This window comes from Platalea leucorodia, assembly GCF_965183815.1.
Source record: "Platalea leucorodia genome assembly, chromosome: 11".
NCBI lineage: Eukaryota > Metazoa > Chordata > Aves > Pelecaniformes > Threskiornithidae > Platalea > Platalea leucorodia.
The window spans coordinates 12761298-12776393 of record NC_138833.1 but is presented as its reverse complement, the minus strand read 5'-3'; the positions used below and the strand labels follow the sequence as shown (position 1 = coordinate 12776393).

The following is a 15096-nucleotide window of genomic DNA, read 5'->3' as shown; positions in this document are numbered from 1 at the left end:
TGTCAAACTTACACATTTGCTTTTTTCGCTTTGGGTTTTTTGTTTTGTTTTAATTCACTTCCCCCCCCCCCCCCCCCCCCCATTGGTTGTCTTAGGACAAGCCTGAAACTTGGGAAGAGCAATGAAAGTCTGTCAAGATCTCACTGATAAGAATCTGCACCTTCCTTCTACCAGCATTCATTTTAGGCTACTCTTATTCAGAGTACTTCAACATCCCTTACGACTGGGACTCCACGCCTCCATGGTATTGCATACTCCTTAAAACCTTGAGGATATCAAAGATGAGCAAAACCACCTGCTTTACTCCCCTGCAAAGTTATTACCACAATTAACATTTCTGTCTCTCCCCCTTTCTGATAGGTACTCTGTTACTGCGTGACGCTTTGGCTGCTTTATAATTGAAGATACATGGATCTACTTCATGCACAGATTAACGCATCACAGGACCTACCCATATTTACATGAACTTCATCATAAATTGAAGGTGCAATCATAATAAATTGGCAGTGAACGGTAGATGGCATTCTAGAACGCAGCTGAACTGTGAATGGGCAATTACATCTCTCAGGCTTTAGGAAGGGAGTAAAAATTGACACTTCATAAAGTATTTTTATTTACTAAAAATCAAACGAGCCATTGCTCAGTAACATTTATACTCTGGGGAGCAGGGAGGGGAGAAGGGGTGAAAACAATCTTCAAATCAGTCAAGATGCTTGAAGATAAGATGATGTGGGAAGAGCTGGGCTCCATGAAAACCACTGCCTTAGCTCTAGTGCTTTACCAAGCCTTCTCTCACCCTTGAAGCTGAGCCCTTACTGTATTTAGACATAAATGATGTGATCTTTTTACTCAAAACTTGCAAAGGACTAAGCATTAAAATCAGGAAAGCAAGAAAACAAAGACAGAATACTGCGTGCCAGGACTGTTTCCTACCCAGCGCTCCCCACATATACTAACCAGGTGTATGCCTTGCAGACACTATTTGCTACACGTTCCCTATATATCTACCAGGGAGAGTACATCCTCACAGGAATAGGTGTCTTCACTGCAATACGTATGTTCTGCAAACACTTATTCATGGCATGGGTTTGGTTCACAGCACTTCCGCTGAAAACGATATGCTCATAGGTAAATAGCCACGGAAAAATCTGCCAGACTGGAAACTTTAAAGTACTGGTTTGACTCTGTACATTTTAGGGGGAAAAAAGTATTTTGTCATTTGTTAGGATCAGATTCTTGCCTTGTGCCTTCTCCTTTGCTCTAGGAACTAACTGAAGTGTCTTTTGCTTGCACGTAGCACCAAAAATACCATACGGTTTCCTTACCCAAATCTAGGTCTCCTCGTGGATGAGGGTTTAAGGCTTGTTTGCTGTGCAAGTTTAATATACCTACATACTTTTTGTACTTTTAAAGCTCAATGCCACCTTCAGCCTAGGGGGTGAGGAAAAAAAAAAAAAAAAAAAAAGAAGTTTTTAGGCAAGAGGCATTTTTCACAGCCCAGATGGGAATTATCTTCCCTCTCCTCTCTGCACAAATGGCAACCTGATAAATCTCTTATAATCTCTATCCTTCTGTGAAGACAGGATCTTTGTTCTTGGCTGTGCTTCCCAACCTCCACCTTTTTCTGCACCACTTTTTAGACTGACACTTGTCTCTTCAGCCACTGCTGTAGCTCAGGGCTCTGTGAACAGGGACATCACCCCTAATCCCCCTCTGCCACCAGTGTGCTGGACACCCGGCCGGAGCGGCAACGTGCTCCCCAGCTGCAGAGCTGGTTGTCAGTGACACCATGTGCACGCAGGGGACAAAGGGAAAATGCTGAAGCAGGAAAAAAAGGAAAACAAGTCATAATAAATAGCATCCTAGAAATGAACCAGAAGAGCAGTATCGCTTGATGTATCATTCAGGACCATGTACTACCCAGAAGCCCTACATCAGCAAACAGGCTGCTATAGCACCGATACATCACCCATGCTAGGACAGCCCAATGGGAGCCAGAACCAGGACTCCCACCTGCAAACGAGCTGGAGCCCCTCAGCAGCAGCGCCTTGGCTGCAGCCAGCGCCTCAGTGCATCCCACCGCCAGCAAGATCACAGCAGAGTCCTGCATTCCTTTATTCAGCACCAGAGGCTGCAATATTTTGCCATAAACAAGTGTGTTAAACACTGGAACTAGTTAAATGTAAAATAGTTATTCAGGAAAATATCCAGCTCCAAGGACAGGTTAAGCCAAGAGAAAGGCTGTGATGCTGTATGCTCAATTTCCTCCTTGTAGGAAAACATCCTCTACACTTAAGGGAGGGATCCCAGCACTCCAGCATAAGTTATTAGGGATGTAGAGAGAAGGCACAACAGAGAAAACATAAGACTTCACTGTGACCTTGCATAAATACCACCACCAGCATCTGCAAAATGCCTGATACTAGGCTCATTTGCAGCAAGAAGGGGTTGCATCCATCTCTATCCAAGCAACAAGCCACCCGTGCAACATGCATAACCCAGTAGTAAGAGCTTCCACCCATCTGGTACATGCCATTTCTCCTGCGACTTCATCCTCACTTAACAAGCCCTGTCCTCTGGCCGCAGGGGGTACGACACCCCTGGGAACCTGCTCCGGCACATCTCCTTCATGGTCAACACTGCTTTCCATGACTTCTACCACAATGACTTTCACAGAAGCTACTCTCCCATCTTCAGCAAGTGGGACAAGTTGTTTGGCACAAACAAGGAGTCACACATTTCTTACAAAGAAAAAGCAGAAGGAAATCCAAAAAAGTGATTAAACTTCCTCAGCACAGAGTGGCCAGGGAAAGAGCAGAGGGATGTATGCAAGTGAAGCAGTCAGCACATGCAGCTTGAACCAATTGCTCACAATTAAGGTTAAGTCATCAAGCAGGTGTTCCTCTTTTAAGTAATTCACTTCCACCTGGTTTCCTACTTTTTTTTTTTTTTTTTTAAGGTAGCCCCCTAACAAAGCAACTGCAGTCACTGCTTGTTCCCAGTAACCACCAGGATCAATTATAGCCATAGCGATTTTAACAATTAAATTACCAATGCTCCGAGCCTCAATCTTCACATCATGCTGAATGACTCATTTCACAGTGATGATTTGATCATTTGCTCTTGTAATTTGTATCAATCTGTATATTAATAACCACTGGGTTTAGCTAAGAATATAAAAATAAGTTTATTTTCTTGTTAGATAAGCCAAACTATTCCAAATATCTCATATGCTTTCAAAAAAGAAACATGTTTTGCATCCAAGATACAGCTATTAAAAACAACATACATACCTAGTAACTGGACTGATTTTTGAGACATACCAGTTCTTTAAGACATGCAGTCCACAAGTCCATTCACACTCTGGGCTCTTGTAAGCCACAGGCCTTTTAAACTTCCTTTCTCTTTTGCTCCATCCATTGGGTCAAGCCTGGACCACAGCGCACCACAGCAGATACAGTCTAAGACATGGCCCGCAGCCTTTGTTCTTTGCAAAGCCTGATCTAAGGAGGATTTTAAGAACCATGGAGGAGAAGACAAAGCAAGTCATGAACCACTTATCTCATAGGACCCTGTTAACCAACGGGTGTTTTGGCAGGATACAGTCAGACTGGAGGATAAAGGGAGAAGAAGCACTCGGAGTCACAGTCAGCAAGTGGTTTCCTAACATCAGGTTGGGTGGTAGAGGTAGGTCCTAAAATCTTAGAAACTTATTTAGCATAAGAGCCCTCAGCCATTTAAACCCTCAAACCTAGTCTGAACTTGGAAAGTCAATTTAGACAAAATCTAGCACTCCTGGAATGATTTTATGATGGTCACCTTTCTAGGTAACCACAAATGAAGTGTCCCAGGCTGTTTTCCATTAGTCCACAAATTAGCTGCCACTTATCAACAGCATTTTTTCCACTGACTAACTGAGGTCTGTTATCACTTCAGGTCTGTGCAGCTGCCTAAGGGATTTGTGGGCACCGGGTTAAAGCTCCAACGCCCTGGCACGACTTGTGCCCTGGGATGCTACAGCATTGCATTAAAGCACAGGTGATTACATACTTCATATATATATTATTGCATTTAAAACTAAACTGATAACATGCAAATTGATAGTTCATTAAACTTTCCTTACACAGGTAAGAAATATTATCCAATTCTGAATTAAATTAGAGCTGTCTGGAAGGCCATAACTCTATAAATACTGTAGTTGCCATCAGAGAAAATTCTGTCCTGAAAAAAAAAAGAAAACCAACCCAAAACCCAGAGTAACTTGGCAAGGGTTCCAGCCTGGGAGGAGGAGGGGCTGCACGCAATGGTTCCCAGTCATTAAGGCCTGAACTCTAATTTGGCTCGGGTGCCCGTAGCTCCAGCTGGAAGGGCGGCTCGCTGAGCTCCCCCGACACATCAACAAGGTGACTTTGCAAGCACAGGAGCCCTGCAAAGCTGGAAGCTTCGTACCATTCACACCAGAGCTGTGTGGTATTTTACAAGACATACAGGAGGCATAATGTGCCAGGTAGGAAAGCTGCAGGGAGGCAGAATGGGGCACCAGGAAGAGATTTGGTTGTGAGTAAAGCATAAAGTAAAAGTAAAACAAAACTTTCTGTCTGTGTGTGTCTCAGATCCATGTGACTTTCCCTGCTCCTCTGGCAGAAAAACGGAGCCCAGTAATTTCTGTAGGTAGATTCAGGAAAGCCGAGCTGTGCAGGACAAAACGCAGGGCAGAAAGGGATGCCACTTCCCAGGGAAAAAAAGGAAAGAAGAAACCAGCATATGCACCAGGTTGTAATGCAATTAAAAATGTCTTATGAGCAAGTGCGGTTGTTCTGATGTTGCCTGCACAGGTCTGGCAGCTGGGACTCACCAGCAGAAACTGCTTGTGCTTAAATATCCTTAATAAATATCAAATAAAATCTTAGGGTTCATTTCTGTCCCAACACAATGACAATGACTTCAAGCACATGATTTAAATTACACTTCAGTATTCGTCCAGCAGGACAAACTCACCATTGGGTGAGATAAAATTGCAAAAAGAGTTTAACATAAAGAAGTATGAGAAGGACATTCAAAAATAACATTTAAACCTTTTATGCTTTAGAGAAGAAGAACAGATCCTTTGGGACAGGCATGCATCCTTTAAAGGGTCTCTTTAGAAGTTTTACTGATTGAAAAAAGAGACTCTAACATTTTAAGACCTGTAATTTACTGAGCAATATGCTTAGCAGAGGCTGTGGAGGTTTGCAATGAAAGAAGGGGAAGGAGAAGGCTCATAATAATATAGTTTGTAAATCGGGGCCAAATCAAATGCATTGAGCTTCAGCAGCTGTGCCAATTAAATCTCATTCAATTTGCTGAACAAGAACATTAACATTAATCACTTTGGCAAATTTCTTAGAATATTTCATGTCACTAAGTAGTTAAGTGATTTTGTGCTTGTTTACAGTGCAGAATAACATTATATGAGGCAATATCATTAGTCACTGAGCAACTGCAGGATGCTCTAGGAACCCCTGTGTGGCTCATGGCAACATTTCTGTAGTGGTCCTGTGCCTCCTACAGGCTATTTTTTTATAGAAGCATCCAACAGATTTTTTTTTTTTTTTTAATTGCTATTATTCTTTGCCATCACACAGCACTCTCAGCACGGCCAAAGAACAAGCCACCAGCCAGGGGAGAAGCAGTTTAGCCTTCTGAAGCCACCACATCTATGTCCACTCTCCAGGCCACATCATCATTGCTCGGAAAAAGGAAGTTCTGTGCAAACTTCCCACTATAGTTCAGGGCATGGGGATGCAGGGAATCCCTCTTTGGCCATATTTATTCATTTGGGTCTACAATTAAATAGGTATGTGTTTTATCAGATGTTTGCAATTTCCATTGCTGAGGTTGTTTTCTGCCCTACTTTTGGTTCCGTTTCCAGATGACTCATGTACCAAATTATATGGTATCACTCTTGCAGAAGAGGCATATCTCATCCTGGGTTATTTCAAAATGCCTGCTACCCAGCAACAAAGAGGGGACCTGTTTTTCTGAGCTTGGCAACAGCAACCCAGGCCGGGGCACCCAGCCTGAGAAATGTGCGGGTGCAAGGGAGTCTGCAGGAGAAAAACAGGAGTGAGCATCACCTCCGAGAAGTTCAGGGGATCAGCTTGGTTATCAGAGAGAGCATTCAGGGGGGAGCATAGCAAGTGCCTTTCAGCAGGTAAAAGTCTCAACATCGCCACATCTCACAACATCGGTGGTGCTCCCTGGAAACAGACCTCCTGCAAGCCAGGAGCACGAGAGCAGTGCGGTGTACCGGCAGAGACAAGGTGGGACCTGAACTTGCTGGGCTCACGCGTGCTGCCTGGTGCAGCGGCGTGGGGAAGTGCCCAATTCGGTCAGGGACCAGAGCTGCTCCGCCATACAACCCTGCTGGGTGAGTTTTCCCCATCTTTCCTTGACTATTCCTTTCCTTCCTGCAAAAGCACTTGCCCTTCCGACGTGGATGAGACAAGGTGGGAGATACTGCTATATGGTCCTTGCCCTGCCAAAGGTGAAATCTGGGGTGGAACACATGCCAAAAGATTAAAAGGTAGGCTGCAAAAAGAAAAAACAATAATAATAGAAAAAATTCAGGCAGCAAAATCAAGGCAGTGAGATTTCTTCCTGTATTGCAAAGGATCTTCTTCAGCTACAACTTCATAGGTTTGCAGATTTATCAGTTTAAACATGAATAGGAGGGGGCCCACTGTGCAGAAAACAAATAATTTTGAAATAAAATAAGGAATAGTTGCAAAGTCCCCCGGCTGCACAGAGCAACACACAATATCGTAGAATCATGGAATGCTTTGGGTTGGAAGGGACCTTTAGAGGCCATCCAGTCCATCCCCCCTGCAATGGGCAGGGACATCTCCAACCAGACCAGGTTGCTCAGAGCCCCATCCAGCCTGGCCTTGAATGTTTCCAAGGATGGGGCATCTACCACCTCTCTGGGCAACCTGTGCCAGTGTTTCACCACCCTCATCGTGAAAATTTTTTTCCTTATATCTAGTCTAAATCTACCCTCTTTTAGTTTAAAACCATTACCCCTTGTCCTGTCGCAGCAGGCCTTGCTAAAAAGATGTCATTACCTGTGTTCATCAGGCAATTAAATATCAGGATCTCACATGGTACGTTTGATGTCATACATCGTTATTAACAGATAAGGCACGAGGAGCATTTCTAGAAAACGAGAGCTCAGTGAGATGGAACATAAGCGTAAGACAAAATGAGTTGTGCTGTTATGTGTTAAATGTGTTGATCTTTCCAGTGGTGTAGGAAATGTGTTACTTTATGGTGTTATTAAGAAATACTGAGCCCATGGGGGCAAACTCTCTTTTTGCATGTTTTCTCTCTTCCCAATCACATTCAGTAAAAGGTCCTGCCTTCTGCCATCAATGCCCCTCCTAACCAAGGGCTTTCCCACCCCCAAGAGAAAAGCTCTTCTCCTGCACCCCAGCAGCCAAACGGCTTTAAACTTCCCTGGGAAAAGAAGCAGTGCAGACCCCGGGAGAGCATCGGAGCCAGGCATCACGGCGGCATCTCCTCCAGCATTTGGACCTCTCAGCATCGGCACGCATGAGTACCGCAGCCCCACTTCGAAGGGGACAAAGCAAACCCAGGGCTCGTATCTGCTGTAATTGAAGAGGGGAAAAAAAAGCCATGTGGAGTGATGAGATTGTTCCTTGCTATCAGAAGCCAACAAAATCAAAACAGACCCAGAAGAGTTTCATTAGTCCAGTTTTTATTCAAATTAAAGGATGGGGAACTACAATGTGATTTTCTTTTATAATATAAATATGCCAGTGAAGAATGTTTCTTGAGTCATTTATCACACTGAACAAGACAGCTGTCAAGAGAATTACTTTGCAAAGTCCTTGGTCCTTCACACTCATGCAAAAAATCTTTAATTAGAAAAAATAGCTTAAACAGTCAACCAACATGTTACTTTATACTGTCAGCTATTGAATCAACAAAGTCTGTTTTACAAAACGAAAGAATTTCACACCCAGGTAAATTATTTCACAATCATCCATGTTTCTTAAAGGGTTTTTTTATACATAAAATATACAAATTAAAATTCTCAATATTTATTTATTGTCACTTAGAGGAAAATAATTTATAAACCCATAAACAAAGATAAGGGCAGAGGAAAAAAGTAAATTCAGTCATTTCCACATGATAATGTCTAACACACTCCCAAATGCTGTAGCTTTGAGCAACAAATTATGCTCCTGTGAATGTGATTAGTGGGCATGATGTTAAGCCAAGGGGGCAACTGCTTTGATACTACATTTTATTAGTAACAAATCCCAAAGGTTAAAAACCAACTGCGTTTATCTGTTGAACCATCACGTTAGCTTGATGAATAGGCATCACACATCACTGGATATTAAGGATTTTAGTCTCCAAACACTGCAAACGAGAGAACAGTATTAAGCTTTCATGGTGGTGTCATGCAAATGCTGCCAAGTATATTTATGGTAATTACAGTGCTGTACACATCTGTACAAAAAAGTATTTGGATAAACTGAATGAACGGAAAATTGGTTTTAATCACCCCCAATTTATCTATTAGGCACAAATGGAAAAGATGGACTTGATTCAAACTTGTTTAAACAACAGATTGCTTGAGGCAAATCTATCCCGCTTTACATACGCTTGCCCGTTTTGCAAACGCAGCAGCACGTGTACCCACGCGCGATGCTGTTGGGGTTTGTGGGTGCGCATCCCTGGGGATGCTTTCTTCACAAGAGCAAAGTCACCTTTGGGAAGCCCACGGCCAGAATCCCACAGAGCGTCAGCACATGTTGACCCCCAAAAAGAGCCGACAACAGAAGAGAGCTGAGGAAAGCCTTCATATTCACAAAGGACCATTGCGAGGAAGTAGCCTGAGTTCGGTTTGTAAAGCTTTCACAAAACCTCCTGCAATAATTTCACTGGTTTTGGCAGCCTGGGGGGTTTGCACGCGCACGCCGTTGCGTGCATGGCATCCTCCATCTTCAAGCAGCACCGCACTCACGCAGGAGACGAGAAACGAAACCGCCAAGAGACAGCTTGTCCACCAAGCTGACCGGGAAGCAAATACATGGCACAAGAAAATTAAATCAGAGTATTGAAATTGTTGTAAAATAACTAATAATCTAAGAGCGTACTGGTGACTGAGGTAATGGATTTTAATTTATCTCATAATGTTGAGCCCAATGCTGTCCTTCTAATATGTTAGAATCAACATAAGAGCTATCCCAGATCTTAGTTACAACATTTAATTTCTTGTGCATAAAACCTACAGATTCACACCTACATCATGGCCAGCAAAAGCTGCACTGGAGTGTAAGAATTAGATCCAGAATTTAACAGAAGTGTCATTGACAACCATAAAAAGCAATCCAAAAAATTATTTAAAATTGTCTTATAAAAATATTTACAGTAACATTTGTTAGTGCTAATGCTACGTTTTCAGTCCTAGAAAAAGGCAATCTTTAAAGGATCTCACTCAGGTGCTCAGAATTAACAATACAAACATGAAACCACACGCCAAAGACTGACAAATTCAAAAAGCATTTCAAGGGGGGATACAGCTGGTTCGTCATGTGTTATGGTTGTTCATATTGCATAGCTGGAAAACGAGGTCACTTGACTTGCATAACACTGCAACGTTTGAGAAGGAAAGAAAGAAACGTGTCCTTTGCCATCGAGAAGAACTGGCTGCAGCCAGGAACACCATCACGCATCCCTGGCAAGGGCTGCGAGTCCTAGCCCTGTCCAGCAAGCCGCAGGTCTGGGCCAGCAGTGGGCAGAAATGCCATTTTACAATAGCAGAAAAACACCAAAAACTGTTTTCCTTGTAAGCCAGGAAGGTTTATAAAGAGCTGTACAGCAGGGGAAAAATGATCCAACTTTCAGGCGTATTGACCTTTCACGACATCTGACAAACACAGCAAATTTCAAACTTGCATCTGTCTAGCACTAACTAGTAGTTTTTATCTCTACCCCTCATAAACTCTTACTCTCTAGGTAACATTTGCCTTTGCTCCAGTAATGCTATGAGTGCGAGAAGGTTAGCTGGTAACTGTTTCCCACTATTGAGCTGCAGCTGGGCTATACAGTAGCTATTCAGCTTTACGTTCCCTATGCCTATACCAGATCTAACGAGGGCCACGTGTGCCCAAATGCCCGTCCACCCTTGTCCAGTCATCTCAGTCTAACAAGAGATGCTCACTCTGACCAAAACGCTTTGCCTGTCCCATTTTATCCTCTGTTGCCACAGGCTGCATGAAAGGGAAACACCTTTTGGTGTTTGCTTTTGGGGCAGTGAATTTGAGTCAGTGCAAACCAAGGCATCATCATGCTTATGTCACCGTGAAGATGCAGCTCAGGACTCTGATCTGAAGGCAGCAGCAGTCAGGGATACATTCCTACCAGCTTCAATAGCTTTTACAGTAAGCAACACCTCCTAAAAGAGCAGCATGTCATACTACCATTTTGGCACGTTTCACTGCAGATGGTAGAACCCAAAGCAAAAGGTTTAAAGGGTATTATAGAAAAGACTATTTTTTTTAAATTATTATTTTCAAGACCTCTGAGCTAACATACAATGGAAGGGTAGACATCAAGAATAATACTGCCATCTCTTTGGACAGTTTGCTTTTATTTGTAAAAACAAGAACATCCAAAGAGGAGTGGGTGCTACCTAACGTTTCCCACGAAGGTCAGACGCTCTATGGGAGGTAACACAGCAAAGGTAGGCGCTGTTTCCCCCACAGTGAACAGGCACCTGTCTTACAAGTACCATGTCAACCTCAACACTAAAAATCTACTTATTTACAGAAGTAACCCACTCCTCTACAAAAGCTGCACAAGGTGATGTAGCCTTAGATCCCTCCAAAATAGGTTTTTAAGTATTTTTGTTTTCTACTGTAGAAGGTCACATGGAGTCTTTTTGATAGCAGATCTATGGAGAAAGAAATCAGCAGAACAACAGTGGTAAGTGCTGGAGCTCAACAGTAACATGGGCAGATTCTGTTCCACAGGCCAGCTGCCCACTACAAAAAGCCTCAGCTGATCTACAGAAGGAAAAACAAAAAAACCCACAAAATACAGAAAAGGAGATAAAATATTTTTCTTCATTACTTCTCTTTAGCTGGGGAGTCTTTTGGGAGTCCACCCCTGTATGCAGAAGCATTCCAGAGCTCACAGAGAGACACAAAAAGGTGTTTTAAAGTCAAACATCTTCTTAAACAAAAAACTTTAAGAATTTGGGATGTAAGCAAGACAGCTACATTACAGCTGGATCTAGATTTGTCTGTTTTGAATAATCTTATGAATTCTTCATACTAATAGAGGAACACCTTCAGTACGGGCAAGATTAAAATAGCAATTACAGTGACAGTGATTAGTTAATCTCCATACTCTGGAAGCATCAAAACACTGCAGGTATTTTACCTTGCTCATTAATCACTGATTGGGTGACAGAGGGTTCTCGCTGTACGCATCTCTACATTAATGGCACCATAAGATTTCTTTTAACATCTAAACGCTCTATTATGAAATGGCATTGAGACACTGGACAGAGCTAGAACTGGGGCTTTCAGCACAGCTGAAATGCACGGGTTGGGAACACTTTCTATTCAAGCAACATTTGCTTCAGAGGAGCAATAAACCCCACGGGAGCAGCACATATTTTGTGGGGTTGCAAAGTTTTGCATGGTTCAGGTGCTGAGACTTCAGCCCCAGGGAAGGCACTGCCCAGCAGGTCCCATCACGTACAGCAAACAGCATTCATGGCAAGTAGAAAAATCACATGGTATTTATTTCCACCATACGACAAGCATTTCAGGGATACATACAGTAGTCCAGTGGCATATACAAATGTATGACTGAGACAGCGTCACACTCAAGCCAGAGCACCCTGTTCAGTCCATTTCTGCTCACTGCTTCTCTTGGTTGGTACTCATAAGTTTCCACTGCCAGTAGTAAAGTCCACCCTCCAGGCACAGTGAGTAAACGGTCCAACCGATAATGTGCATGGAGCATCAGTAGTGAAGAAATCCAGAAGTGTTGTTTTTTACTCACATGCCCAAACGTAGCAGTTTTGTTTCACACAAGAAATTTAGTGCCTGCAGTTCAAGCACAGTGTTTATCTCAGGACACTAGCCATTGAGAAGAACGGTTGATTGCACCACAGATAACAAGCAACACCTCGTGTCTAGCATGGAACATGTCCCCAGAGGGATTTTCGCTTTGCTACGCAGTCCACCGCAGAGCAGATGATGTTTGTAACGTATCACTTGTCATGCTAAGACGTTAACAGCAATGAGATGGGTCAAGTCAGAGGTCAGTCATCTTCCCAACACCACCTAGCTGGATCCACTTCACTCCTGCTCCTCACATTGGCTTGATCGTGTGTCACAACGGTTTGTGAATCACAGCCACACCTGTTGTAAGAATGGAGAGACAGACACAGTTATCATAGGAGCAAATCCTGGCTTGCAATTTGGCTAAGATCACCCTGCAAAGCCAAAGACCAGCTACCAGAGAGAGAGGTGTCTACTATTTCTATGAAAGGTTTCTCTACTGAAAGCCACATAAAACATATAAAAATACAAGATTAAAGCTTCAGGAGGCACAGCCCTCAAGTTTGTGAATGACCTCAGCTGTTGCTAACTCTCGCACTGACTACTTACCTGCGTAACTTCTCCCCGTGCTCATGCTGGTTGGTAATAACGTCCACTTGTCCGTGATGGGGTTGTAGTATTCCACAGAGGCCAAATTACAGGAACCATCATCTCCTCCCACCACGTAGAGAAGACCATTCACCGCACACACACCTCAAAGCAGAGCGCAGATGGTTAGACACGGGCTAACTCAACCCCCACGACACGTGGCCTGCCACATGCTGATTCATTCCCAAGCAGATACCTCATCTTCCATTTTTATCACTTTCTTACAATACCAATCACTTACATCACTAGCACATTAGTCGCATTAAAAACCACACAGATAGCTGCAAACAAACACCACAGAAAGGCTTATCGCGGTTACCTGCATTTCTTCTACACATATTCATGTCTGCTACTTGCTTCCAGGTGTTTGTTCCTGGATCATAGACTTCCACACTCTTCCTTACTAAGGGACCATCGTGCCCCCCGGTAGCATACAGCAGCCCACTGAGAACACCAACACCTGCCGAACAGAGCCCAGCGTTAGCCAAACATACAGGGGAAAGGGCTGCATATCCCTGGGTCTTCCACTGCATATTGCCTTGGCCTCTCCAAGGCATTTCCAAACCATGGGCCACATGTGCCTCAAGATCACCTGGAACATGGTCAACTCTCCACCCAACCACCACGTGGCACTACAGCGGACCTGCGCAGTAACACCTGGCAGATGTCCGTTCTTTCAGGGCTGTGCCCCTTCTCAGGTAGATCTTAGTCTATCTGAGATCAATAGTCTTGTCCCACAACATTCATCTGCCTTTATTCAATCCCTTTGGACTGACTTGTTCTCTCTTCCCTTTACCTTCCTGACCGCTGCATCCCACCCCACCTCGTCCCTATCTGCCCGATCTTTTCTACCATGGGGCCCTTTGCTTTTAGCTTGATTCCCACTCCCAGGAGCTTTATTTTTGCTTTTCCTGTTGCCTTTGTGCACACGGCTTCACCTTTTGGACACTCTTCCTCTTCTCAACAACTTACTGGCTCTGGTTGTTGAGGCTGCCACTGGGTTCCTCTCCCCCCACTCCTGCCCCCAAAGATGGCAGCAGCACTTGGCAGACAAGGTGCCTCCAAGGCCACCTTCCCAGCCATGTTCACAGGCCCCTGGCTCAATCTCTGGCAATGACAGGGATCTGAAGGGTGCTTCTGCCCAATATTAAGTAAATTAATTAATTAAAATGTTCACCAATCCGTGACAGTTAAAACTTCCAGCAACATATCTTCGTTAATAGGTTCAAAGGCCTCTATTAAAATTAACAAGGTGGGATGTTAGTAAAACAGAAACATAGATCTGAATTGCATCATTTCAACCATGGGCATTAACCAGCAGGACAGCCCCCATGCCCTGAAGATGGACTCGTGCTGATGATTGAGGGAAAGGCAGAGCCAGAAAGGCATGCGCAGGGAGGAGAGTGGCCCTGCCAGCATAAAACCGACGGCTTTTCAAGTTGGCCCCTGTGCAAATGTCTGTCCTCTTTGCCACGTGCAGCACAGGGAAAGACAAGCACAGGAGCAGTGCTGTGATAGTGAGCTGGAGAGCAGGCACCATCTGGGCTCGGCAGCTCCCGCGCCACAGGAACATCTCCTGGTGGTGTGTCACATCCCAAAACCACAATGTGTCACATTGCTCCGAGTCTCGCCATGGTCAGCAGGAGTACAGACCACAGCAGCCGCTGTGCTCCACCTGTGGGATGGCAACAGGAGGCAGGGAGGGAAACCATCTGAGCATTATTGCTCCTCCCTCACCCAAAAACGGGCCAGCACCTTACTGAGACCAAGTGATGAATTAAAACTCCAGCAAGCACACCACCGCTTGGGGGACAGGAATGCTGCCGCAGGTCTACCACCGTCACCTCTCTCTTCTCCAGCTTTTCTTAACTTGCTGCTGCTGGGTTTAGCTTTGACAAGCCGTCTCTCACCACACCAAGAGGTGTTGAAATCCCAACATGACACTGGGATTCATGGTTCATCTCTGGAAAACCCTGGTAATTAATCTCTAACTGCCACAAATATCCACTTTACTTGGTGAAATTCTCAGTCTGGTTGAGGTACTCCCATGTGCACCATCTAAGAAGAGCAGAACACGTCCCAGTATACGTCCTGGCTGCAGAGCTGGTGCCTCCCAGTTGACTGGGGAATGGGAACTCATTTAACTGGTGAGCAAAGCCTACCACGTCAGAGCCCAGCAGCCTGGGTTTGCAGCACCTTAGCGTTTGACTATACTCAGCTGTTAGCAAAAATTTTACACTTTTAAGAAATAATTTAATTAATTAGTAAACTAATTTAAGCAAATAGGAAAGTAAAGAAGTCGGAAACATTCTAAGGCTTCTCCACCTAAAACTGCCTCCCCGTGCAGTGAGACAGGGCA

The 15096-nt window shown here is 44.2% G+C and overlaps 1 protein-coding gene across 1 annotated transcript in view; it reads right to left on the bottom strand.

The window, feature by feature from the left end:
• Positions 1 to 12178: 12178 nt before the first annotated feature.
• Positions 12179 to 15096, bottom strand: part of KLHL3 (kelch like family member 3) — a 51035-nt gene continuing 48117 nt past the window's right edge. Inside the window, exons 13-15 of the mRNA XM_082323789.1 lie at positions 13057 to 13197; positions 12699 to 12842; positions 12179 to 12449 (exon numbers count right to left, since the gene is read on the bottom strand). Of these exons, the coding sequence (XP_082179915.1) occupies positions 12421 to 12449; positions 12699 to 12842; positions 13057 to 13197 (314 nt within the window). The 3' untranslated portion in view covers positions 12179 to 12420. The remainder of the gene's footprint in view (positions 12450 to 12698; positions 12843 to 13056; positions 13198 to 15096) is intronic.